Source organism: Lutra lutra, chromosome 8, assembly GCF_902655055.1.
Source record: "Lutra lutra chromosome 8, mLutLut1.2, whole genome shotgun sequence".
NCBI classification, from domain to species: Eukaryota; Metazoa; Chordata; class Mammalia; order Carnivora; family Mustelidae; genus Lutra; species Lutra lutra.
The window spans coordinates 442,686-466,151 of NC_062285.1; the positions used below are offsets into that span (position 1 = coordinate 442,686).

The 23,466-nt window shown below is 54.5% G+C and overlaps 1 protein-coding gene across 5 annotated transcripts in view; it reads right to left on the bottom strand.

The window, feature by feature from the left end:
- DIP2C (disco interacting protein 2 homolog C) overlaps positions 1–23,466 on the bottom strand; it is a 369,149-nt gene that overhangs the window by 103,021 nt on the left and 242,662 nt on the right. For all 5 annotated transcript variants that reach the window (XM_047740625.1, XM_047740622.1, XM_047740620.1 and 2 more), the window contains 5 exons: positions 17,815–17,925; positions 3,528–3,651; positions 3,159–3,268; positions 2,945–3,047; positions 1,179–1,243 (listed from right to left, as the gene is read on the bottom strand). In XM_047740625.1, the coding sequence (XP_047596581.1) occupies positions 1,179–1,243; positions 2,945–3,047; positions 3,159–3,268; positions 3,528–3,651; positions 17,815–17,925 (513 nt within the window). The remainder of the gene's footprint in view (positions 1–1,178; positions 1,244–2,944; positions 3,048–3,158; positions 3,269–3,527; positions 3,652–17,814; positions 17,926–23,466) is intronic.

Below are 23,466 nucleotides of genomic sequence, written 5' to 3' on the forward strand. Positions count from 1 at the left end.
GGGCCTGACTCTAGGAAGCGGCAAGGGACGCAGAAGCTTCAGGCCCAGAGCCGTGGTGACACTGGGTGACAACACCAACACCTGGCACAGAGCTTCCCACACAGTGACGTCAAGGAGAAACTCAACTGGTAGCAGCGACAGCAGCCGCCACAGCCTCCGGGCAGGGAGGGGGGCTAAGTGCCTGCTGCACACTGGGCTGGACCAACCCCACGCAGGACCGGCGCTGCGTTTGACGGGTAGCAACGCCGCGGTGCAGGGGGGCCCAGGGGCAGGCAACGGGCCTGCAGGCACAGAGCGCAGACAGCAAGGCTGAGGCCGGCCGGGGTCCCGGGCCCTGTGCTCACCGCGTGAGCATGCATGGGGAGCTGGGTCCCCGCATCCTAGTAGCGCCTGGCATCTGGGGGCAGAGCAGAGCTGCAGCAGGAGGGGCGAGTGGGGGCCCCAACCTCCGGTCCAGACGGTGCTCACAGGCCCCCCTCCTCACAGAGAAAGCACAAGGCCTGCTCTCTGTACGTATGTCCCACTGCTCATGCGAAAGCCACTAGAATTTTCCACCCCTGCACAGACACAGTTCCAGCACAAGACGCCTGGAGAAGCAGGGAGTGCAGATCAGCACCGAGGACACACACGGCCTGCCCCGAGCTGTGTTCTGAGGCTCAGTGCATCTTAGAGGACACGGCTGAGTCTCCACAAACCCGCCTGCAGCTTCCAGCCACCCTCACTCATCCATGGGCACGAACCTCCCTGAGGCACAGGAGCCCAACTGTCACCATGGCCGACCCCTGGAACCTCCTCTCGCAGTGTAAGGGACGAGGCTTCCATCATATTCACAAATACAGACTCGCAGAGAGAAAAAGCCCAAGGATGTCACAGCCAAATTGCATGCTAGGGTCGTGCCCTAAACCCCAGACTGAGATATGTCACTGCATTCAGAGCGCCAGGAGCTGGGAGAAGAGACGCTCTGTTTGCCATGAGCGCCTGGGGAGGGTCCATATGCTCCCTCCCATGGGGGCAGGGACAGGGCTTTGGAAGTCACATTTGCGAACAGCTGAGGGCTTCTAATGCCAACGGCTCTTCTCCCCGTGCAGGGGAAGCGGCTTCCCCAAGCCACCCTGCACACGGACCCTAATTCCCACTGGGGCACCGAGCGCAGCCAGTGTGCCCGGGGTCGCACTTACTGTCAGGATTCCATGCCAGAGCCCAACGTCCTTCTTGAAGTCCAGCACGTTCACTATGGTTTCCGCTGCACAGAGGGAAACAGAGGACATGTACTCCCAGTGGACGCAAGACCACGTCGGTCAGGGGCAGGAGAGGCCTTGAGGGGCAGCCCACAGCATGTTGGCAGACACGGGCCACCTGCCCGGAGAAGTTTCCGGATACCCTCTTGACACTCATGTCCACAGTGAGAGCCTCACATGTCCCTGAAAACACTTCCTGCCTCCTTTTCCTGGACTTACTCCCTCCCCCGGCCTTGTCCTTTTTTAAGATTCTTTCCGTATCCATCATGGCATCTCCCAAGAAAGGAAAACCTTTCCCAGCAAATGCAGGGTAAAGTCGCTAGAAGACTCAGGCTGGGGTTGGGTCACAAAGGAGATCCCAGAGAGCAGAAACAGAACAGTGTTCCCGTGTTTCTGGGGAAGAAACGGGCACTAAAAACACAGGCTGAACACAAGGGCCAGGCTGAGGGCTAGTGACGCCGCGAGTGACGCCTCTACAGTCATGCTTGTCTACCCGCGTGGGCACCGGCCCAGCACGGCCTCGTCCACGCATGGGGTGCCCAGCGAGCCCTCCACTTACGTCTGTCCACGCTCCTTCCCGCAAGGCTGGCCACGGCTCTGGCACCGCGTGCCACCCTCCTCCTGAGGGGACAAGCCACCGCGCAGAGGCAACGGCCGCCGTCCCACTGTCTACAAGCGCATCCTACTCAGAAGCAAGGAGCGCATGCACGTGCGTGTGTGTGTGCGTTTCCTCCGGGCCACTCGCCACCGCCACAGCCCCGGACCTCTGAGAAGCAGGGCTACGGGGACAGGCCACAGTCGGGAGGCTGCACACAGCACCGTAACCAAAGCAGAAGGCACTGGCCGGCTGGTAGTGACCAGTGGCCACGTATCTTGACAGGGAAACATGCCGGGGCCTAGCCCAGGGACTGAACGTTAGCCAGACGTCCCCACAGCACCACCGAGTTATTCTGTATAAAGGAGATCACTGGGAGGATGGGGGAGAGCGAGGAGAGCTCCTGCTCCGCGGGGGAGGGGACGCCCCAGCCGCGGGCTGCCTGCCGGTCAGTCTCCAGGGCAGGGTGTTGGTCACAGAAGCCCCAGCCGCAGGAGCAGGGGATCGGCCTGGACCCCGCGGTTTATGAGCCCAAGGCCATACCATTGCCACGGCTACTCCTGGTGACCCCAGCTCTCGGCCTCCATGGCCGTGCAGCACGGGGGAAAAGAACGTGCACCCTGGAAACCGCGCTCGGGGCTGTGGTCGTCCCCCGCCCCCAGGGAGCTCGCAAAAACCCCATCAGAAACTCTGAGGTGCCAGGGAGGGCTGAACATGGGCTTTTTTTTTTTTTTCAAAGATCCCAAAAAGACCCTAACATGCACCGAGGGATGAATTCTCATGGAATCAACTGACAGCCTGAGCGGTGTCCCCTGACGTCACAGGCGGAACCCTCACCCGGAGTGGAGCAACTTGGAGACAGGGCCTCTGTGCAGGAGAATCGGGTTAAGTGAGGCCACAGTGGTGTGCCTGACCCGCCAGGACTGGCGTCCTGAGGAGAAGAGCCACCAGAGCTGTCCCTCCCCACGCAGGGGGAGGCCTGGTGAGGACAACAGGAAGGTCTGAGCTGCGCATAAACCTGACGCCATGCCTGCCGTGGGGGTGCAGGGACGGGACAGAGCGGCCCATGCCCGCCGCCCAGGGACACGCTCCCATCGGGGCTGGCCTGTACCTTCCGTGTAGCCGCACGCCTGCGTGAGGGCCTGGCAGTGGGTCAGCAGCGCGATCCTGGTCACGGTCACCCCGAGCACGCTCCCGTCCTTGCACGTCTTATACTGAAAAGAGAGCAGGCTGTGCAGACGGGGTTCTGAGGGGACCATGTGCCCACACCTGGCAGGGCCCAGCCAGCCCGGGGTCCGCCCGCCATCAGAAGCCCCGTGGCCCACCTCTATGTACGCAGTGTCGTTGTTTGCATCTTTGATATGTGGGAACCAGTCTCGAGGCGGCTTAGACAGATGCTTTGACTCGGTGACAAACCACAGCAGCTTCGGCCACCCTTGGAGACAAGACACGGCACGTTCTGGTGAGCAGCCCCCGGAAAGCAGTTGCGCGGACCCCTCCGCTTCCTGTGGCCCGCGGCCCCGCTGCACAAGGCTCAGGCCCCACGCATCCACAGCACCATGTCCCCGGTTACACCGGGCCACACGGCAGACGATAGGTGACATGCCGCGCGAGCAGGAGTGTGTCAAGGACCCGAGAAGATGCAGGAGTGCCCCGCGTGCAGAGTCCCCAGGGGGGCGCGGGAAGTCACCTACCTTTGAACTGCGGGATCTCCCCCGTCGGGCTTTTTGGTAGTCCTTTGTGGCAGGCGTCGCTCGTCAAGGCCACGGTGACTCCACAGCTCCCGAGCAAGAACCCAATCTGCTGGCTTCCAGCGTCCTGGGGGAGCAGCGAGGAGAAGGGTCACAGAGCTGGGGAGGACCGCAGAGGACCAGGGAAGACCGCGGCGTCCCCGCAGAACGCAGCCTCGCCCTAGATTCTGGGGAAGAGGGAACCTCCCGGGGGTAGAGCAGTGTGGGTCATGTCCCAGGCTGCATGCGCTGCAGTGGGACCTTAGGCAGGTGGCAGGGTCGCCCTGCCTCAATCTCCCTGTCCAAAGCGGGGAGGAGCCGAGGAGCGTGGACGGGGCTCAGCGTGTGGCTGGCACGTGGCAGGTCTCCGGAGGCTACTGCTGGGCCCCCCTGCGGGTCTCCATGACCACGACCGTGAAACGGGACTATCGTGGCAAATGGAAGGCACCCAGAAAACATCTTCCTGCTTGACGTGGAGCCCGATTCTGAAGACGCCTAGAGCACAAGGCCCCGCTGTGTGACGACACATGAAGAGGGCGAGCGGGACATAAGGACCCCCTGCACCACCCCCTGAGCCCGGAGCAGCTCTCGTTGGAGAGCGGGGACACGGGTCTGGACAGACCCCCACTGCAGGACATGGACCCCGGAAGCCCTTGACCACCAGCACTGATATGGCAGACCCTGCGGGATGGGGCTCTCCTGGGACAGGCCGCGCGGGGACTGCCACCCCGTGGTCTGGTCGCTAACCACGCCCAGCGGCCTGGGGCCCGTCTGCTCAGCGGGCTTGCTTTATGCCCACTGGTCACACCGGCTCGACTCAGAAAACAAAAGCCAGGAAACAGCAGGCGTTCCTACAACCACACGCCACAGCGCGGAGAGCAGGCCACGCTCACGCGTGCACCCAGCGCAGACCCGCCACGGCTGCACATCGCTCTGCCCGCGTGTGCCCCACTGAGGCGGCACGGGAAGACCGTATGCGTCTAGCGGTGAAGTCCGCAGCTCTGACATCTAGGACTAGTCCTCCAGGTGGTTCGCAGCTCAGCCCCACGGTGGAAGCCCGGTGCTGTGTGGGACTGTGCACCCCCAGCCCCGAGCAGGGAGCACAGGGCTGGTGCCCGACGGACAGATGTGCCCATTTCAGGGACCTTTCCTTCACGCGGTGCTTCTTCACGTAGGGTTTTCACAGTGACGCAAATGTGAATTTGGGATCACGCTGCCAAACATCCAGACAGGCTCTGAGATCCCCCTCGGTAGCGGGAAGACACTTCTTCATGGGCGAGAACTTGCAGAGAACGTTGACATCCAGGCCACATGAGCCACAGGGCAGGAGGGTGCGTGCGGGCTGTCAGCCATGACCTGCCATCTCCCGCCATTTGCCTCCCCGCCCGGCTCTCCTGCATGTCCTCTCACATCTGCTCCCGACCCATGGCTCATGTGACGTAATCACACACACAGGAGAGCCCGCCCAGAGTAAGAGCCGGGACAGCAGGTGAGGACAGTGACGGACAGAAGGTCGCAGCTCAGCCCTAAACTCAGACCTCGCCTCTGCTCTGTGCTCTGCTGGAAAGGGGTCCTTCTCCCCTCCGTTGTTGAATTCCTCCTCAGAGTGCCCATCAACTGGGCAGAAACAGCGACCCGGGCCCATTGCTGGACACAGGATTGTCCCCTGCCATCCAAGCAGCCTGTGCTGCCCCTTCGCACATGGACCCCCCTGAGCCTGAGCGCACACTTGCCCCCAGAGCCTGCAGCCGGGCAGGTGGATGCCCTGCGCACACGGTGTCTGGCCCGCAGCCCCCCACACGCCGTCTCCGCAGGCAGCCTCCTCCCCGTCCTCACGGCCGCTGGTTGCTCCGAGCCGCCGGCTTTGGGAAACCACATCCCACCTCAGGAGGACTTTGGCCCTCAGGAGGTCCCTTCCCTGGGTGCCCATGTCCCCATGAATGCAGCTTCCCCCTCAGCTGAAGGCCCTTCCTCTGACCGGTTGGGCTGTAAGGACGGGGACCCCCTCCCTGGTCACCTTGCAAATAATTCTTTTTGGTTCTTCAAGAAAAGCCAGACTACACCTGATGTCAGCCCATCACCTCCAACCCCCTGCAACACAGAGACGTGCCAAGTCCTGTCACCCCGTAAGAAGTCTGTCCTTGGTCTGTCCGCTGACCCCTGGGGCCTCCAACAGGCTGGTGTGGACTCGTCCCTCCACCACGGTCTGTTCCGTCCCAGGCTCCCAGTCAGGAAGCAGCAGCCACACTCCCACGAGGACTCCAGCACACGAGAGGACAGCTCACAGAAAGCCCCTCACTTTGGATCTGCGGCCCCACGACCATCAGTGGGTACTGACCCGACTTTGTTCTTTGTCGACGGGGCCATTCACCGGCTCTCGCGAGCTGGGACAGAAATGGGGCAAAGTGTTTCAGAGGCACGGGCTTCGAATGTTCAGCTCTGCGGAGGCCTGGGGCCTACAGGCCGTCCTGTCCCTGGTCCCATGGTCCTTGGAACATGCCCACTCTGTCCCTTCCCAACAGCCGTGCCACCTCCCCACCAGACTCCCAGAGCAGAGCCCGTGTCAGCTGCGATGCTGGCGGAGCCCGTTCACCGGCTGACGGTGTGCCCGACCGGCCGCGGGCCGTGCTTGAGCTCAGCCTCGGCAGGGCGATGGCAACGGGCTGTGCCAGCTCTGCTGCGACGCAGGGCCCATGGAGGCGACTCCCCCGGCTGCTCCCCATGCCTTGGCCAAGCCCCCAGAACTCCAGTCCCCCTGCTGCAAACGCCCTGCGGAAAGAGGAGCTTTCCTCCCCACCGAGCTAGGATGGAGAATAAACAAACACACGAGACTCGGCTGCTCGGTGCATTAGACGCTGATTTGGGAAACTGGCTCCCACCAGGCCTCCGCAGCGGCTCCGTGGCACAGAACCAGGGGACAGAGGAAACGGTCACACCCTCCATCCTCTTACCCATTCCAAATGGGGCACTGAAGGATTCTTCTATTTAAAAAACAAGCTTTTTTTAAAAGGCTAGTTTTCTTTTTAGGATTTTATTTATTTCAGAGAGAGCACGAGCAGGGGGAGCAGCGGAGGGAGAAACAGGCTCCCCGCAGCGCAGGGAGCCCGACGCGGGACTCGATCCCAGGACCCTGAGATCATGACCTGAGCCGGAGATGCACGCTTAATGACCGAGCCACACAGGCGTCCCTAAAAATGTTTTCTGAGACACAGATGCCACGTTCTGAAGTCACGGCGGCTGAGGAATGACACTCAGTTTGTGTCCTCAGTAAGACAAAGTCATCTCCTGGGCCTGTTTTCCATGAGGAAACGGTCGCTGGAGAGAGGCACTCGGCATTTTCTTCTGAGAAGGGTCTTCAGGTGCTGCAGTGCGGGCTGGTAACCCGAGGGTCCTCGCGGGCCGGAGAGCTCGCCACCCGCGGGTCATCCCGGCAGGGCCAGCAGGCACGGACGGGGAGGCTCTGCCCAGCCCACACCCAAGCGGCAGAGCTCCTCCTCGGATGCAGGCGGCCGCACGGACCCTCGCTGGCCACTGAGGCTCCCCTCAGCAAAGGGGCCGACCCGCGCTCAGCAGCTCCCGACGAACCCCCCCCCCCCCGGGGTTATCACTGCAGGAACCTCCTCCGCACGTGACGACAAAGAACAGGTCACACGCCGGTCGGACGCCGCGGGACGCTTCACCTCCTTATTCCCAAGCGTCACGAGGTGTGGCGTGGTGGCCAAGCTGGGCTTTTGGACTGTTTACGCCAGCGGCGGCTAAAATGCTGTGCCGAGGCTGCCAGGTGGCCCAAAGGGCAGAGGCATGTGCCTCCCTTTGCAAACGGTTCCCTGGTTGTAGACTTGCAGATTGTCACTGTGATGCTGCGACTACAGACCTCGGAGCACCAGGAGCCTCAAATCAAGGCCACCAGCCCTTTGCGTTCCCAAGGGCCTCAGCCCCCTGCATTTGCCATCATATGTCCCCCCGGTCGGTTTTTAGGTAAACTGGCGTAGAATTAACCCCGGCACCAGAGCCACCTAGAAGAACGTGGCTGTCCATTCAACCCCCACACCCCTCCACATTCCCAGTCGTGATGATCACGGGACTCGGGTCTCCAGGAAGCACTCAGGGGGCGTCTCCCACACATGGGGACACCGGCGGCAAACACCTGCAGGAGTCGGGCCACTGGAGGAGGTCCTGAGGTCAGAGGACGCAGGATGTCCCCGACTTCCAGGGCCACCAGCTGCCCCACCTGGCACCGACATGTGCCCAAGATGTCAAGTATTTAACCCCCGTGTTTTGTACCCAGGAAGCCAAAGTGACAACCATCCTCATTTTCTAAGGGAACCCCACATTCTCTCCTTCCGCTCCCAGGAGCGGAGCTGGAGACGTGCACACCCACTCTCAACAGACCCTGAGGTGTCCCCGAGGCACTGGAAGGTGATGACCCGCTGAGTATCAGGGCAGCCGCAGAGAGGGCTGGGAAACTCTCTGGGGCTCTGAGGCTGGGCACGTGTAAACCGTGGCATTCTAGAGCTGGGAGCATTGCCCCGTAGACTTGGCACGAGACAGTTCTAAGGAAGGCTAGCTCGGTCCAGGGTGGAGTCCAAGGGCATAGTCCAGAACACGACGGTGACCGAGGGGGCCACACCTCAGGGCCATCACTCCACCTCCTGGATGACATCAGGCCCTCTGTCCTCAGGGACCATCAATGCCAACCCTAGCAGAGTCTCCTCCCCTTTTCTCTTCCTAAAGTTTCTCTAGCTCTGCTTTACTGTGGAATGTCATTCATGTGGACAAAAATACTGATATGTGTCTTATGTCCAACGTACGTTTCTTATGCTTGACTACGCTACAACAGCAAGACTCAGATCTGCAACTGGCAGATCTTGGGTGAACGTGGGACTCCATGATGTCCGGGCACCAAAACATAAGCAACAACCCGCACCCTCCAAAGTAAAAGGTCCGTCACCTATCCAGACTTCTAGCGCAAGGACACTGAAGGATGAGATAATCAAACACTTAAGTACTTACAGGTTACTAAGCTCAATGTTCTTTTTTTAAAAAAATTAAGGTATAATTGACATAACATTCTATTTCAGGTGTAAAACGACGATTCTATATTTGTATACACTGCAAAATTATCATGACACGAGACTTTTAAAGATCTACTCTCGTGGCCGCCTTCAAATGTGCACGACGCTGTCCCCGTGTACAGTCACCGAGCTGTACTTCCCAGCCCCCGACTTACTTTGTAGCTGGAATTCTGTACCTTCAGCCACTGCGCCCACCCCACAAACACCACCACTGGCAACCACCAATCTGTTCTCTGTGTCCGTGAGTTTTGTTTGTTCATTTGTTTTGTTTTTTAGATCTTTCTCTGACTTACTTCACTCAGCATGCCAAGGTTGCTGCGTGTCATTGCAAAGCAAGGTTTCGTTCTCTTCTACGGCCGAGTAGCGTGTGTACACACCACCGCTTTGCCCGTTCATCCGCTGACGGGGGTTTAGGTGGTCCACGCCTTGACCACTGCAAACAGTGCTACAGTGAGCAGAGAGCTGCGTGTATCTTTTCAAATTAGTGTTTTCCTTTTTGTTTAGAAAACACCTAGTGTCATCGCTGGATTGTAGGGTAGCTCCATTTTTAGTTTTTGAGGAACCTTCACACTATTTTCCTCATGGCTGCACCAGTTAGCATTCCCAACAATGGTGTACAACGTTCCCCTTTCTCCACATCCTTGCTAAAACTTGCTATTTCTTGCCTTTTTATCTATTTAAAAAGGTATGATGTGATATCTCAACGTGTTTTCTTTAAAAGATTTACTTATTTGACAGAGAGAGAGAGAGAGTGAGTGAGCACAAGCAGGGGGAGTGGCAGGCAGAGGGGGAGGGAGGAGCAGGCTCCCTGCAGAGCATCAGGGAGTCTCAAGCCGGGCTCGATCCCAGGACCTCCGGATCATGACCAGAGCCCAAGGCAGACGCTGAACCGAGTGAGCCACCCAGGCGCCCCTCGTAGTGATTTAATTTACATTTCCATGATGATCAGTGACGTTAAGCATCTTTGAGTCTATTGGCCACCTGTGCGTCTCCTCTGAAAAAATGTCTATTCAGATATTCTCCCCATTTTTTAATTGGATTGTGTCTTTTGCTACTGACTGCTGTGAATTCCACATACATTTGGATATAATCCCTTATCAGACACACAATTTGCCGGCATTTCTCCCGTTAAGGAGGAATGGAATCTTACTTTTCCTTCTGCTGCTGCTTTCCATTGGTGCACAGAAGTGTTTAGTTTGAAGTTTTCCCACACGTTTGTTTTTGGTTTGTTGCCTTCACCTTTGCTGTCAGATCAGACTCATCACCCAGACTGATGTCAAAAAGCTTACTTGGAGCCTGTGTTTTCTTCTAGGAGTTTGTGGCTTCAGGCCTTACAATCAAGTCTTTAACCCATTTTGAGGTAATTTTTGTGTACTGGGTAAGAGCGGTTCTACTTTCATTCTCTTGCAGGCGGCCATCCAATTTTCCCAAAGTCATTGACTGAAGAGACTGCTCTTTCCCCGTGGTGCATTCCTGGATCTTCTGTCATAAATTCATTGGTGAGGGGCGCCTGGGTGGCTCAGAGGGTTAAAGCCTCTGCCTTCGGCTCAGGTCATGATCTCAGGGTCCTGGGATCGAGCCCCGCATTGGGCTCTCTGCTCAGTGGGGAGCCTGCTTCCTCCTCTCTCTCTGCCTGCCTCTCTGCATACTTGTGATCTCTGTCTGTCAAATAAATAAATAATATCTTCAAAAAAAAAAAAAAAGATTGAGCATCAATGACTCAAATTCAGAGACTTGAAAGGATAAACTAAATAAAGTGACCAGACCTAAATAAGTAAATAAATTGGCAATACACGTGTGGGTTTACTTTTGGGTTATAATATTCTACTGACCTATGTGTCTGTTTTTTTTTTTTTAATATTTTATTTATTTGACAGAGAGAGATCACAAGTAGGCAGAGAGTCAGGCAGAGAGAGAGGGGGGAGCAGGCTCCCCGCTGAGCAGAGAGCCCAATGCGGGGCTCGATCCCAGGACCCTGAGATCATGACCTGAGTCGAAGGTGGAGGCTTAACCCACTGAGCCGCCCAGGCGCCCCTTGACAACTACTTTAGCTACGATAGCTTCATAATGTGGCTTGAAACCAGGGAGCCAGGTATCCCCAGCTTTGCTGTTCTTACTCGACATTGCTTTGGCTCTCTGAGGTCTTCCGTGGTTCCATAGAAATTTCTGGAATGTTTGTTCTATTTCTGTGAACAGTGCCACTGGACTTTTAATAGGGATTGCACTGAATCTGTAGGTTGCTTTGTAGAATATGGACATTTTAACAATATCATTTCTCTCAGTCCATAAGCCTGGAATATCTTTCCATTTATTTGTGTCTTCCTCAGTTTCTTTCATCAATGCTTTATGATTTTCAGACTATAGGTCTTTCCTCTCTCGGCTAAATGTACTCCTAGGTATTTTGTTCTTTTTGATGCAAGCATTAATAGGGTTGTTTTCTTAATTTCTCCGATTGTTCACTGTTAACGCACACAGATGCAGTCAAGTCTCTATGTTGATTTTCTGCCCTGCAACTTTCCTCAATTCACTGAATAATTTGATTAGTTTTTTTGTAGAGTCTTTAGGGTTTTCTGTATATAATATCATGTCGTCCTCAAACAGATAGTTTTACCTCTTCCCTAACAGTGTGGATGCCATTTCCATCTTTTTCTTGCCTGACTGCTCTGGCTAAGACTTCCAACACATGTTGAATCGAAGTGGCAAGAGGAAAAATTTTCAGCTTTTCACAAAGGAGTAAAAGGTTAGCTGTGGGCTTGTCATATACGGCCTTTATTATTTTGAAGTATATTCCCTTAATGTTCACTTTGCTGAGTTTTTTTAATCAAAAACGAACGTTGACAAGTAGACACGTCTCTGAAGAGGACACACAGGTGGCCGACAGACACATGGGAGATCAACATCACTCATCATCGGGGAGGTGCAGACCACAACCACAGTGAGATGCCACCACACACCTGCGAGAGCGGCTATAGTAAAACAACACAAGGAACAAGAGGGGTTGGAGAGGATGTGGAGAAAGGGGAACCTCGTGCACTGTTGGTGGGAATGCAAACTGGTACAACCACCCTGGAAAACAGTATGGAGGTTCCTCAAAAAATTAAGTAGAACTGCCCTACCATCCAGAAATTGCACTGGTAGATGTTAACCCAAAGAAAACAAGAATACTAATTCAAAGGGACTCATGCATCCTGATGTTTAAAGCAGTGTTATCTACAAAAGCCAAATTATGGAAACAGCCCAATGTCCATCGACTGATGAATGGATAAAGATGTGGTGCGTATATACAGTGGAATACTATGTAGCCGTCAAAAGAATGAACTCTTGTCATTTACAATGACACAGATGGAGCTAGAGAGTATTATACTAAGTGAAATAATCAGAGAAAGACAAATACCATCTGATTTCAATCACACATGGAATTTAACAAACAAAACAAATGAGGAAGGTGGGGGGAAGGAGGCAGACCAAGAAATGGACTCCTAACTACAGAGGACAAACTGATGGTCACTAGAGGGGTGGGGGCTTGGGGTATGGGTGAGACAGGTGATGGGGATGAAGGCGGCACTTGCTGTGATGGGCACCAGGTGTTTAACGGTGCACTGAGTACCTACACTGCACACCTGGAAATAACGTAAGTGCACGTCAACTAGCTGGAATTTACATAAAAACATAAAAAAGTGAAATCTGAATGCCGTCAACGCTCTTTCTGCATCCAGGATCGTATGATCCTTCATTTGGTGAATGTAGTGTGTCACATTGATTGATTGGCGAATGTGGGCCCATTCATGCATCCCTGAAATAAATCCCACTAAATAATGGATTATGATCCTTTTAATATATTATTGAATTGTTTACTAATATTTTGTTGAGGATTTTTGCATCTATGTTCATCAGGGATATTGGCCTGTAACTTTATTTACTGCTGTCCTCCTTGTCTGGTATTGGTATCAGGGTAGTGCTGCCATGCACAATGAGTTTGGAAGCTTCCTTCCTCTCCATGTTTTGGAAGAGTTTGAGAAGGAGAAGTACTAAATCTTTTTGAACGTTTGGTGGAATTCACCAGTGACACCATCTGGTCCTGGACTTCTGTTTCCTGGAGATTCCCGATCGGAGTCAATCTCCTTACTACTAAGCAGTATTCAGATATTCTACTTCTTCCTGATTCAGCCTCGGGTAGAGAATTTGTATAGGAATTGGGGTCCAGTTTGCTGGCATACAGTTTTCCGTAGTAGCCTCTTACAACCCTTTGTCTTTCTGTGGTGTCAGCTGTAACTTCTGCTCCATTTCTGATTAGATTTGAGTCCTGTTCTCATTTGCTTGCGGAGTCTAGCTAGAGGTATATCAACCTTGTTCATCTTTTGAAAGAACCGGCTTCTTAGTGTCCTTGATTTTCCCTCTATTCTTCACTGTCTCTATTCCATTTATTCCCACAATGATCTTTGTTCCCTCTCTCTACTAACTCTAGGCTTCATTTGCTCTTTTTCTAGTTCCTTGAGGTTGAAAATTAGATTGTTAGAGATTTTTCTCACGGACTAAAGTAGGCCTGTATCACGATGACCTTCCTTCTTAGAACCGCTTCTGCTGGATTTTATATGTTCGTTTCTGTTTAAATTGGTCTCAAGCTGGTTTTTGGTTTTGTTTTTTTACTTTTCCTTTGATTTCCTGGTTGACTCATGGGTCATTCGCTGGCATGTTGTTTAATCTCCACATATCTGTGAATCTTCCCATTTTCTTCTTGTAACTGATTTCTAGTTTCACACCACTGTGGGTCAGAAAAGATGCCCGATAATTCACTCTTCTGAAATTCACTGAGACTTGCTTTGTGGCCTCACATGGGATCTGTCCTGGAGGACATTCCAGATGCCCTTGAGAAGAGTGTGGATTCTGTTGCTTATGGAAGGATGGAATGTTCTGCATAATTAAGCCCACTGGTGTCCGTGGGGAATCGATGTCCCCTCCCACGGCTGTCCGGGGTCTCTCCCTTCAGGGGTATTAACATTGGCTTTATGTATTTAGTTGCTCCTGTGCGGGGTACATAAATGTTTGCAAGTGTTATGTCTTCTTTGCGGACCGATGCCGTATCGTTATGTCAGCCCCTCTGTAACATCTGTTCTGTCTGTTCTCCTTCTCTTCATCTCCGTCTCCAGGGAGTATCTCCGAGCGTCCTCCCGCTTCCCTCTCCGAGCCCTGACGTCCGCAGCGGGGCTCTGGGAGGCCGCATGTTGCCTGCTATTGTTTCCTCTCCCCTGCCTCACTGTTCGCCTCTGCCTTAGAGAATTCAGTCCTTCTACACGTGAAGTAGTTATCGATCAGAAGACGCGAACTAACTGCCCTTCTGTTAACCATTTTCTGACTACGTCTCCGCAGGGTCTCTCTGTTCCTTTCCTCCTCTCTTTTTCCTTTGTGATTTGATGACTTTCTTCAGTGTGACACCTAGATCAAGGAATCCTTTATATTCCGTGTCTCTACTAGAGGTGTCTGCTTTTCGGTCCCCGTAAGGGTCACATAAAACTGCCTGTACACACACGTGCACACACACATTTAGTTGTGTGTGTGTGTGTCAATCTATGTTAATTTGATGGCTACATAAGTTTGAACATGGCATAAAACTGATTTGTTGAAGATTATTTGACCATAGAGTTGAGGGTCCATATCTGGGCTCTCTACTCTGTTCCACTGGTCTATGTGTCTGTTTTTATGCTGTCTTGGTGATCACAACTTTGTAGTAAAGCTTGAAATCAGGTAACGTGATGCCCCCGGTTTTATTTTTGTTTTTCAACATTTCCTTAGAGATTCAGGGTCTTTTCTAATTCCATACAAATTTTTGGATTATTTACTCCAGCTCTTTGAAAAATACCAGTGGAATGTTGATCGGAATGGCATTAAAAGTATAGATTGCTCTAGGCAGTATAGACATTTTAACAATGTTTATTCTTCCGATCCAAGAGCATGGAGTGGTCTTCCACCTTTTTCTGTCTTCTTCAATTTCTTTCATGAGTGTTCTGTAGTTCCTCGAGTACAGATCCTTTACCTCTTTGGTTAGGGTTATTTCCAGGTATCTTATACTTCTTGGTGCTCTAGTAAATGGAATTGATTCTCTAATTTCCCTTTCTGTATTTTCATTGTTAGTGTATAAAAAAGCCACTGATTTCTGTACATTGACTTTGTATCCTGCCATGTTACTGAATTGCTGTATGAGTCCTAGTAGTTTGGGGGTGGAAACTTTTGGGTTTTCCATATAAAGAATAATGTCATCTGCGAAGAGAGTTTGACTTCTTCATTGCCAATTTGGATACCTTTTATTTCTCTTTGTTGTCTGATTGCTGTTGCTAGGACTTCTAATACTATGTTGAACAAGAGTGGTGAGAGTGGGCATCCTTGTCGTGTTCCTGATCTCAACGGGAAGGCTGCAAGCTTTTTCCCATTGAGGATGATATTTCCTGTGGGTCTTTCATAGATAGATTTTATGAAGTTCAGGAATGTTCCCTCTATCCCTATACTTTGAAGCGTTTTAATCAGGAACGGATGCTGGATTTTGTCAAATGCTTTTTCTGCATCAATTGAGAGGATCATGTGGTTCTTCTCTCTTCTCTTATTAATTTATTCTATCACATTGAAGACGTAAGACTGAGTTTTTGCCTGCCCTCCCCGTATTTAATGTTTTGATATCGCACTTACATCTTTTTACTGTGTTTCCCTTAACGAAGTATTGTAGTTTTTATGATTTTTACTACTTTTGTCTTTTTAAGCTTCACTCTAGTTTCAGTTTTATTAAATAATCAATCCATTACCTTTATTCTACATTTACTCTGCCAGTGAGGTTTATAGTCTCATTTATTTTTTTGTTACCAATCTCTTTTCAGCTGAAATCAGACCTTTAACTTTTCTGATAGAGCCTGTTCAGTGGTGATGAGCTCCTTCCGGTGCTGCCTGCCTGAAGACCGTCCCTCCTCCTACTCCAAATGACAGCCGCGCTGTGCAGGGCGTCCTCGGTGCCGGTTTCCTTTTTAGCACTTCGAATACATCCTGCTGCTCCCTCCTGGCCCACAAGGTTTCTGTTGAAAAATCCACAGAGAGTCTTTGTGGTTTCCGTGTATATAATAAATTGGTTTTCTCCTGCTGCTTTTAAGATTATCTCGTTAACGTTGACATTTTAATTATAATGTGTCTTGCTGTGAACTCTCTGGATTCACTCGCTGTGATCTCACTGTCTCCAGGCTCCCTGGACCCAGAAGTCTGTTTCTTTCCCTAGGTCACAGGTGTTTCTGCTATTGTCTATTCAATTATGTTTTCTCCCCTTCCTCTCTTTCCCCTCCTTCTGAGACTCCCTCATGTGAATGCTGTCCCACCTGATGTTGTCCAACAGTTCCCTCAAGCTATCTAAATTTAAAATACAGTTTTTGTTTTTTTTTTTTTTAAGATTTTTATTTATTTATTTGACAGAGAGAGATCACAAGTAGACGGAGAGGTAGGCAGAGAGAGAGAGAGAGGGAAGCAGGCTCCCTGCCGAGCAGAGAGCCCAATGCGGGACTCGATCCCAGGACCCCGAGATCATGACCTGAGCCGAAGGCAGCGGCTTAACCCACTGAGCCACCCAGGCGCCCCTGTTTTTGTTTCTTTTTACTGCTCTGTGTGAGGTCTGCTGTCCTGTCTTCCTGCTCGCTGACGCCTTCTTCTGCTCAGCTAAGGGACATTCCCAGGTAGTCTTCAATCCCAATCCGTTAGCCTTCAGCTCTGGGACTTCCGTCTGGCGCCGCCCCTGCTCTCCGTCTCTGTCGCAGTTCTCGCAGCGCTCCTCTGTGCTTCTCTGGAGTACAGCGAGTGTCTTTATGACCATCACTTTGAACTATTTATCAGGTAAATTACTTATTTCCATTTCATTGAGGTTTGACCTTGTTCTTTTTTCTGGACCAAATTCCTGTTTCCTCACTTCATCGGGCTCCGTATCATATCAGTGGAGCAGCTGCCTGTCCCAGTCTGGAAGGAGTGGCCGGTGCGAGTGATGGGTCTGCGCGTGCAGCCTTTCCCTCGGTTGTCTCTTGAATTTCTCTAACTGTCTAAGCACAGATTTGTTCCTGCTGTGCTCCCATTGTTGAGGGTGTGCCAAGATCCACCCATCTGTGTTCCAAAGGGAGGAATCCACCGAGCACCAGGTTCCAGACTGCCTGGTAGCCAGGCTCTCAGGCAGCAGCTTTTAATTATGCGAATACATGCAGACCTGTGGGACCCTGATCGTAAACCCTACCGGCCTCCAGACCAGGATGTCTGCAGGGGGCTTCTGGGCTAGACTTGCAAACACCAGGGCTCCAAATGTGTGTGGACCTGCTTTCTCGGAGGTGGCAGTGAGCTGGAGCAAGGTCAAGGTTGAGTGCACAGTTTCCCCCCATCTGTGTTCCCTCAGGGTCCCTCCGTCATCTCCAAATGTGTGGCAGACCTGAAGCCTGAGCCTCAGGCTGCAGCCCCGGGACAAGTAAGTAGCTCTTTACCGGGGTCAGACCGGGCATGTTGCAGCGTGCTGTCTGTGCAGGGCCCCGGGCGGGCGTCTGTCAAGGGCGCTCTCTCCAGGTGATACGGTACTGTGGGGGCGCGGGTATGCTAGCCCCGAGCTACCAGAGCCGGCGCGCCTGGGAGTTCCCCGGGTGGTCTGCGCGCACCTGTGGCTTCTGCCAGGCAGCGGGAGAGTGTGGGGCTGCGCACGCCCACTGGCTTCAGCAGTGTGTCAGGAGTGCTTGGGGCTGGCTTGAACCCCCCAGACAGGAGAGCTTTCTCAGAGCGCAAGTGCAAGGAGAAGCAAGGTGCAGAAATGGTGCGCGTCCGTGCCTCTGTCCCCAGAACCCCAACCCCGCCCTCTGGCAGTGCTCCAAGATGAGCCATCACTTTCCAAACCGCCCCTCCTGCACAGGGCCCCAGGACGAGTGAGTGGAGCCCGAGCTCCGTGAGCTGGACACAAGCCCCGATGGTTTCAAAGGCAGGCGTGGGAACCGTTCCCGCTACCGACATAGCCGTCCAGCCCCCGCCCAGAGCCTCAGAAGCCACAAAACACTTCCGTGCTTCTCAATGCACATCCTGCCCAGATGAAAGACCATCTAAAAAGGCCACCTGTGCGCTCGGACGTCACGGGAGAACGCTGCGGGCGGCCGAGCCCAACCCGCCGGGGCGGCGCCGGCGGGACGTACCTTTCTCGTGAGCGGCACTTCGATGGGCACGGGGACCACTTCAGCCAGCAGGCAGCCGTAGAAGGCCACCATGGAGGCAGCAGGGTCGTTGTTGGGAAACACCAGCGCCACCTGCACGGACACAGAGCGGGAGCCGTTAACCAGCCGGCGCGCGCCGCCGGCTCCCAGACACCAAACAGGGCCGCAGCCGCCACGGCCGCGGGGCCCACGCGCTCGGCGACGACCTCAGGCGCGCGCCGGAAGACACCGCGGTCACGCGCACGTAACTCGCACGGCGTGCGCGCCTCCTCTGACGGACGCGGACACGTCTGGCACCCGGCCCGCCGCCGCCTCCGACTGTGCTTCTCCCGCCGCCAGCGTGGCCTGCGCCCGCCCTGCTCCTCCCACTCCCCCGGGCTCCGCAGGGGCTTCGGTGCGTCCGGCGGCCTTCGCCGCTGTGCCCTGGTGCCCTGTCACGAGGCCGGGCGGACACCCACGGGGCTCTGCTCTGGTCCCAGGCCAGCTTTCACCCCTCTGGGCCTTCGTTTTCCTCCCTGTGTCCTAGTGTCGTGAGGAGGGTCGCCTGAGAAGGCGGGAGGCGCAGGCTGAGGCCCGGCGCATGGCTCGCAGCCGTGGACGGAACCAGCCCGGCGGTCGGGCCCCTGCACGTGGGCACGGAGGCGGCTTCCGTGGACACCTGCTCCCCCTCCCCCTCCCGCACGGCCTCACACGTGGAGGCCACCATGAGCACGTGGTGGTCAAGGTTCGGTCCGTCTAAACCCCCACGGAGAAAGCAGTTTTTGAAATGTTTTCTGAGAGCCCTGTGGTGCCTTAGCGAGGGACGACGTTCCCGCGGGCGGCTCACGCCGGCTCCTCCTCCCGCCAAGCGCTTCTGCTCCCCTTCCTTGACCTGTGTTTCCACGTGTGCCCTGAGGTTGCGAAGAATTAGAAATCTGAAGAATTAGAAATCTGAGAGCGTTAACTTGATGTCACTTTTGTTTTATTCCCATTAGGCTCCAATGTCAAATGCCCCTTTACGTGGCACCCACTGCTTCACAAACACATGGTCCGACTGTACTTGGAGCTCATTCTAGAGTCTGCCCTGCGGCTCACCCACCGCGGACCCCGCTGGCTGTCCTGTCCTCGCGGCTCCTCTGGGACCAGCCTTTCCCTTTGGGTGGCTGGGAATGCGTCCTAGGGACAGAGCAGAGCTGTGCTATGACCGCACGCCGCACTCTGCTGTGCGGGACCACTCCCGGGCCAGCGTGTCTCTCCGGCCCGCCAGCCCGCGTCCATGCTCCTGTCCCTCCCTGTGGACAGCTGCTGGCTGTGTGCACTGACGCTCTCCGGCCCCGGGACTTAACGTGCACACGTCAGTCCTGCGTGACCTCACTCAGAAGCTTAAGCAGTTTTTTCTCGAATATTGTCCTACCTACAAGTCGTGAGTTCTGCTGTGAGCAGCTGGGTCGAGGCTCTGTCTCCATATTTAAGTAAGCGAATTGGCACAAAGGGATTCAGACCGCAGCTGGGAACCAAGCAGGCCACGTCTTCAATGTCGGCCAGCAGGACAGCCGGTGGGAAATGAAACAAGACTGGGACTAACTGAAGGTCTCCTCTCTAGACGGCACTCCTGCAGCTGATAGAAATCGGAGAAACGAGGGACCAAACCCCTGGAAGGCCAGGAAGAGCCGTTCCGCAGTACTGAAGAACCGTGTCTGGGAAAACCGGCAAAGTGACTCATCCCATCCCGGCCAAAGGAGAGGAGGCCACCAGCTGGACCTCTGGGAGGCCCTGGAGGTTTGTCACAGCCTCAAGTATTGTGCCTTTAGCTGACGCGTGGAGGTGACAACACCGGCTTTTAGACCAGGGTCCGGCCAAGCTCAGTGTTCGCCAACTGAGCACTTGCGAGGCTTCCACAGAAGACGCCGAGCTGCCCTCTGAAACAGATGGTCGCCCTGCGCACAAAGGACCCGGTAACTATGGACTTCCTGGAGCACCTGTCCGTGGCGCAGCATCCTCCCCAGGGCGGAGCACCGAGAGCAACACGGGGACGCCGCCAGACCAGGCTGGTCGTGCTCCGGGATCTGGGGCTGGCTGCAGCCCAGCTCTGCTCAGACGAAGACCCACCTGACCTGGGCCTTCCAGTCCCCACGGCCGAGTCACCGCGGCCCCTACCAACGAGGCTACGTTAGAGGAACCTTGCAGAGCTGTGCCAAGGAAGGTGAAGCGTTTCATGCCGGTGTAAAGTCGATGAAAGCAGAACACAGAATGGTCCGATGCTCTGTCTCTCAACGGCATCAAAGCAGCGGACGGACGGGGTCGAACACCCGGAGACTAGAATGAAAACGGGAAAGACCGAAAACAAAAAAAAAATGGAAAGACTTTCGTTGTTGTTCTGTTTCGCAGTTTAAGGGAGGGATGTCCTCCTTCCATGTCTGAACGCGGCACACGCTTGTCTTCTGGTGGCTCGGCAGGGACTCCTGGGCTCGCGGGCAGGCGGCACGCTCTGACAGAGGCACGCAGCCCCCTCACGACCGCACCCCGTGCTCCAGATGCCGCCGGACCTCACGACCCGCAGTGCAGGCCGTACCCGCGAGTCAAGGGGCAGAGGCACAGCCCCGCATCTGCTGAGGTCTCAGCTCCTAAAAGCGACTCCTCCTGCTGGGCCCACACTCGGCTCTCCCCACACGGGGGGCTCCGAGGACACTGGTTTGTCCAGCTTTTGGGCCTCACATGCTTTCCCGCCTTGGCTATTTCCCACGCTTGCCTGCTAGCTGGCCGACAGCCCAGGGCTTGCTCTGCGCTCCGGGAAGACTTCTGGGGTCGCAGATGCTCCCCGCAAAGGAGAAAGCTTGCTCTGTCCCCCGCCCGGACAGTCCATCTCCAGTTCTCACCACCTGTTCTGAGGACCTGATCACTTTCCAACGTCTAGAAAAGCGAACGATCCTAGTGTGTCTGTATCCTTTCCGGCACGGCAAGCTTCCTGCAGGCCGGCCTCACGGGGGACGCATCCTGGGGTCTTCCGAGCACCCGCCACACCTCCCCAACCCCGTTCAGCTTAGGCACACAAATGCATTTTAAAGGCATTTCCTTTAAAGGTAATTCCCCAAACTGCGTCAATAAGGTCACCCACGTGAAAAATATCTGCAAGTTTTTATGTAAAAGACTGAATATGCTCATTATTCTGGAGAAAATAATGTTTTATTCAAAAGTCATTTTGAACGAGAGTAAAAACTCTGTTTATTGCAACAGGAGGTCATGATCGGTCGACGGCTGTGGTCACGTGTACCCAGTACAGGTGCCTACACGCCTGTGCCAGATGCTGACCCCACGAACGACTCCAGGATGATTTAGAAAAGTAGTTCCCTCACACCGTTCTGGTTGGCTTTTGCCAGAAAACCTCCTTATCCAGTTTATTCTACCAAAACTGTCCCCCAGACTCGCCCTACCACCTTAGCTGAACAGGGGGCTTTACATTGTCCTTGTTCCTGTCAGGAACCTCAAGGTCTGGAGCTGCCCGGGACCTTGTAGCACTCACTGCAGGCGGGACTAAGACCGTCCCCCAGATCAGCGCGAAGGAAGCCGTCACATCACATAGGGCTGTTGTTGTCGTGAACGTACAAAAGCAGACCCTCTTGGCTATTTCCAAGTGCGCAGCTGGGGTCATTAAAGACATTCGCCCTGCCCTGCAGCCCCCACCTTCCAGAACCAGCCCCAGAACTCTCCTCTTCCACAACTGAAGCCTCCAGATCGCCGGCCCTCCCCCAACCCTCCCCCAGCCCCTCCCCTCTCCCTCCCCTCCTAGTCCCCAGCCCCCAACCACTTCCACAGACCCTCCAGGGCCCCACCGTGCTTCTGTCTCAGGGAAAATCACTGCCCTAAGCACCTCCTACGCCTGTCCTTTGTGGCCGCCTCATTTCATGCGGCATAAAACCATCAAGGGCCGTCCACGGGTTAGCGCGGGCCAGAATTCATCTTTTTAAGGCTGCGTGATACTCCTGTGTGTGCACCGCACTGCGCTTCTCCGTTCGTCCGTCTGCGGACACCTGAGCTCCTTCCCCTCTGGTTCTGCGAACAAGGCTGCTCTGAGCACTGCTGCAGAAATGTTGTTCAAGCCCCCACTTCCGGTTCTTCTGGAAGGACGGCCCGGTGCTGGGTCACGGGGTCGTGCCGTGCTTCGTTTCCAAGGGCACCACATACTGCGTCCTGGTGGCTGCACAGGGGACCTTCCTACTGGCAGCACGGACGTGTCTTCATTCTTGCCTCCGTAAGGGACGTGCTGCATCACTGGGGCTTTAACGCACTGTCCCCGAATGAGCAGGACGTGGACCATCTTCCCAGGGGCGGACCGGCCCCGTCAAGCCCCCTGTCCGTTGTTTCGCCTCTTTTTTTTTTTTTTTTGGTTGTAGCTGAATTGTGGGAGTTTCGTTTCCAGATTCCGGATGTAACAGATCCCGGATTTGTAGAAGCGTTCTCTCCCGTCCTGCACGCTGCCTCCAACCCTCGGTAGCCTCTGGGGCACACAGGAGTCATTCGATGAAATCCAATTCACGTTTTCGTTTTTGTTGCCTGTGTTTTCGGTGTCGTCTAAGAAATCACTGCCAGATTCTGTGACGCTTTCCCCGGTTTTATTCTCCGAGTTGCACAGTCTTTGCCCTTAAGTGTCTGATCTACCGTGAGTTAACTTTTTACTCCGCAGTAAGAAGGTTCAGTGTCCTCCTTCTGCTGTGGGTGCCCCGTCTCCCAGCACCATTTGTGGAAGACACCGTCCTCCCCCCATTTCACGTCCTAGCTCCCTTAACGGAAACCATCCCCCTGCCAGGCTCTACTCTGTCCACACGTCTATGTTGCCGTCAGTACTGCTCCGTGTCGAGGACTGTAGCTTTGTGGCAAGGTTGACTCTCAGGATGTGCGAGACCTGTAACTGACATCGAAAAGCCGGAGGTCAAACTTGGTCAATAAAAAACGTCAAGACAAGGCTGTGGCGATCTTTAAAATTCCTCCTCATGGGCCCCCTTCTTCGCGGTAACTCGAGTCAACGGCAGCTCGTGTCCTTGTCGGTTTGGTGCTTGGCGCTGGCACGCTGATGACATTCAACGAGAGGTCTTTGGGGACAGGGCGGGCACGTCAGATTTGGGGCTGAAGGTACAAAGCAGCAATGGGGAAAAGGTACAACGTGCAAAAGCAAGACCCCGTGGCTCTGAGCGCAGCCGCACGCCCATGCTGGGGTACGAAGCTGGGCGAGGGTCTGAAGTGCACGGGGTATAACGCTGCCACAGAAACCCGAACATCCACCCTGGGGCTCACCAAGGAGGATTGGGACCCGGCTGCTCAGCGAGGGACGGCAGCCTCTGGCCCGGAATCCAACACCAGGACAGGACTGGGACCAGCGGCGTGCTGCCGCGACGGTCCGGCTCACTGGTGAACACAGGCCAAGTTCTACGATCCTGTCTGCCTGCCCAGATAGAGGACACTAGGTGACAACAGGACGGTGACTGGAGTCCAGGCTCTGGGTTCGGACAGGCGTGGACATGAGTGCTGGCTGAACCACTTCCGAGTTACCTGCCTCCTCTGATGTGACACTTCACCTCGCCGGTCTGAGCGTCCTCACAGACAAAACACGAGAAGGACGCCAGCTGCGCTTGTGCAGTTGTTGGAAGGCTAACGACATCT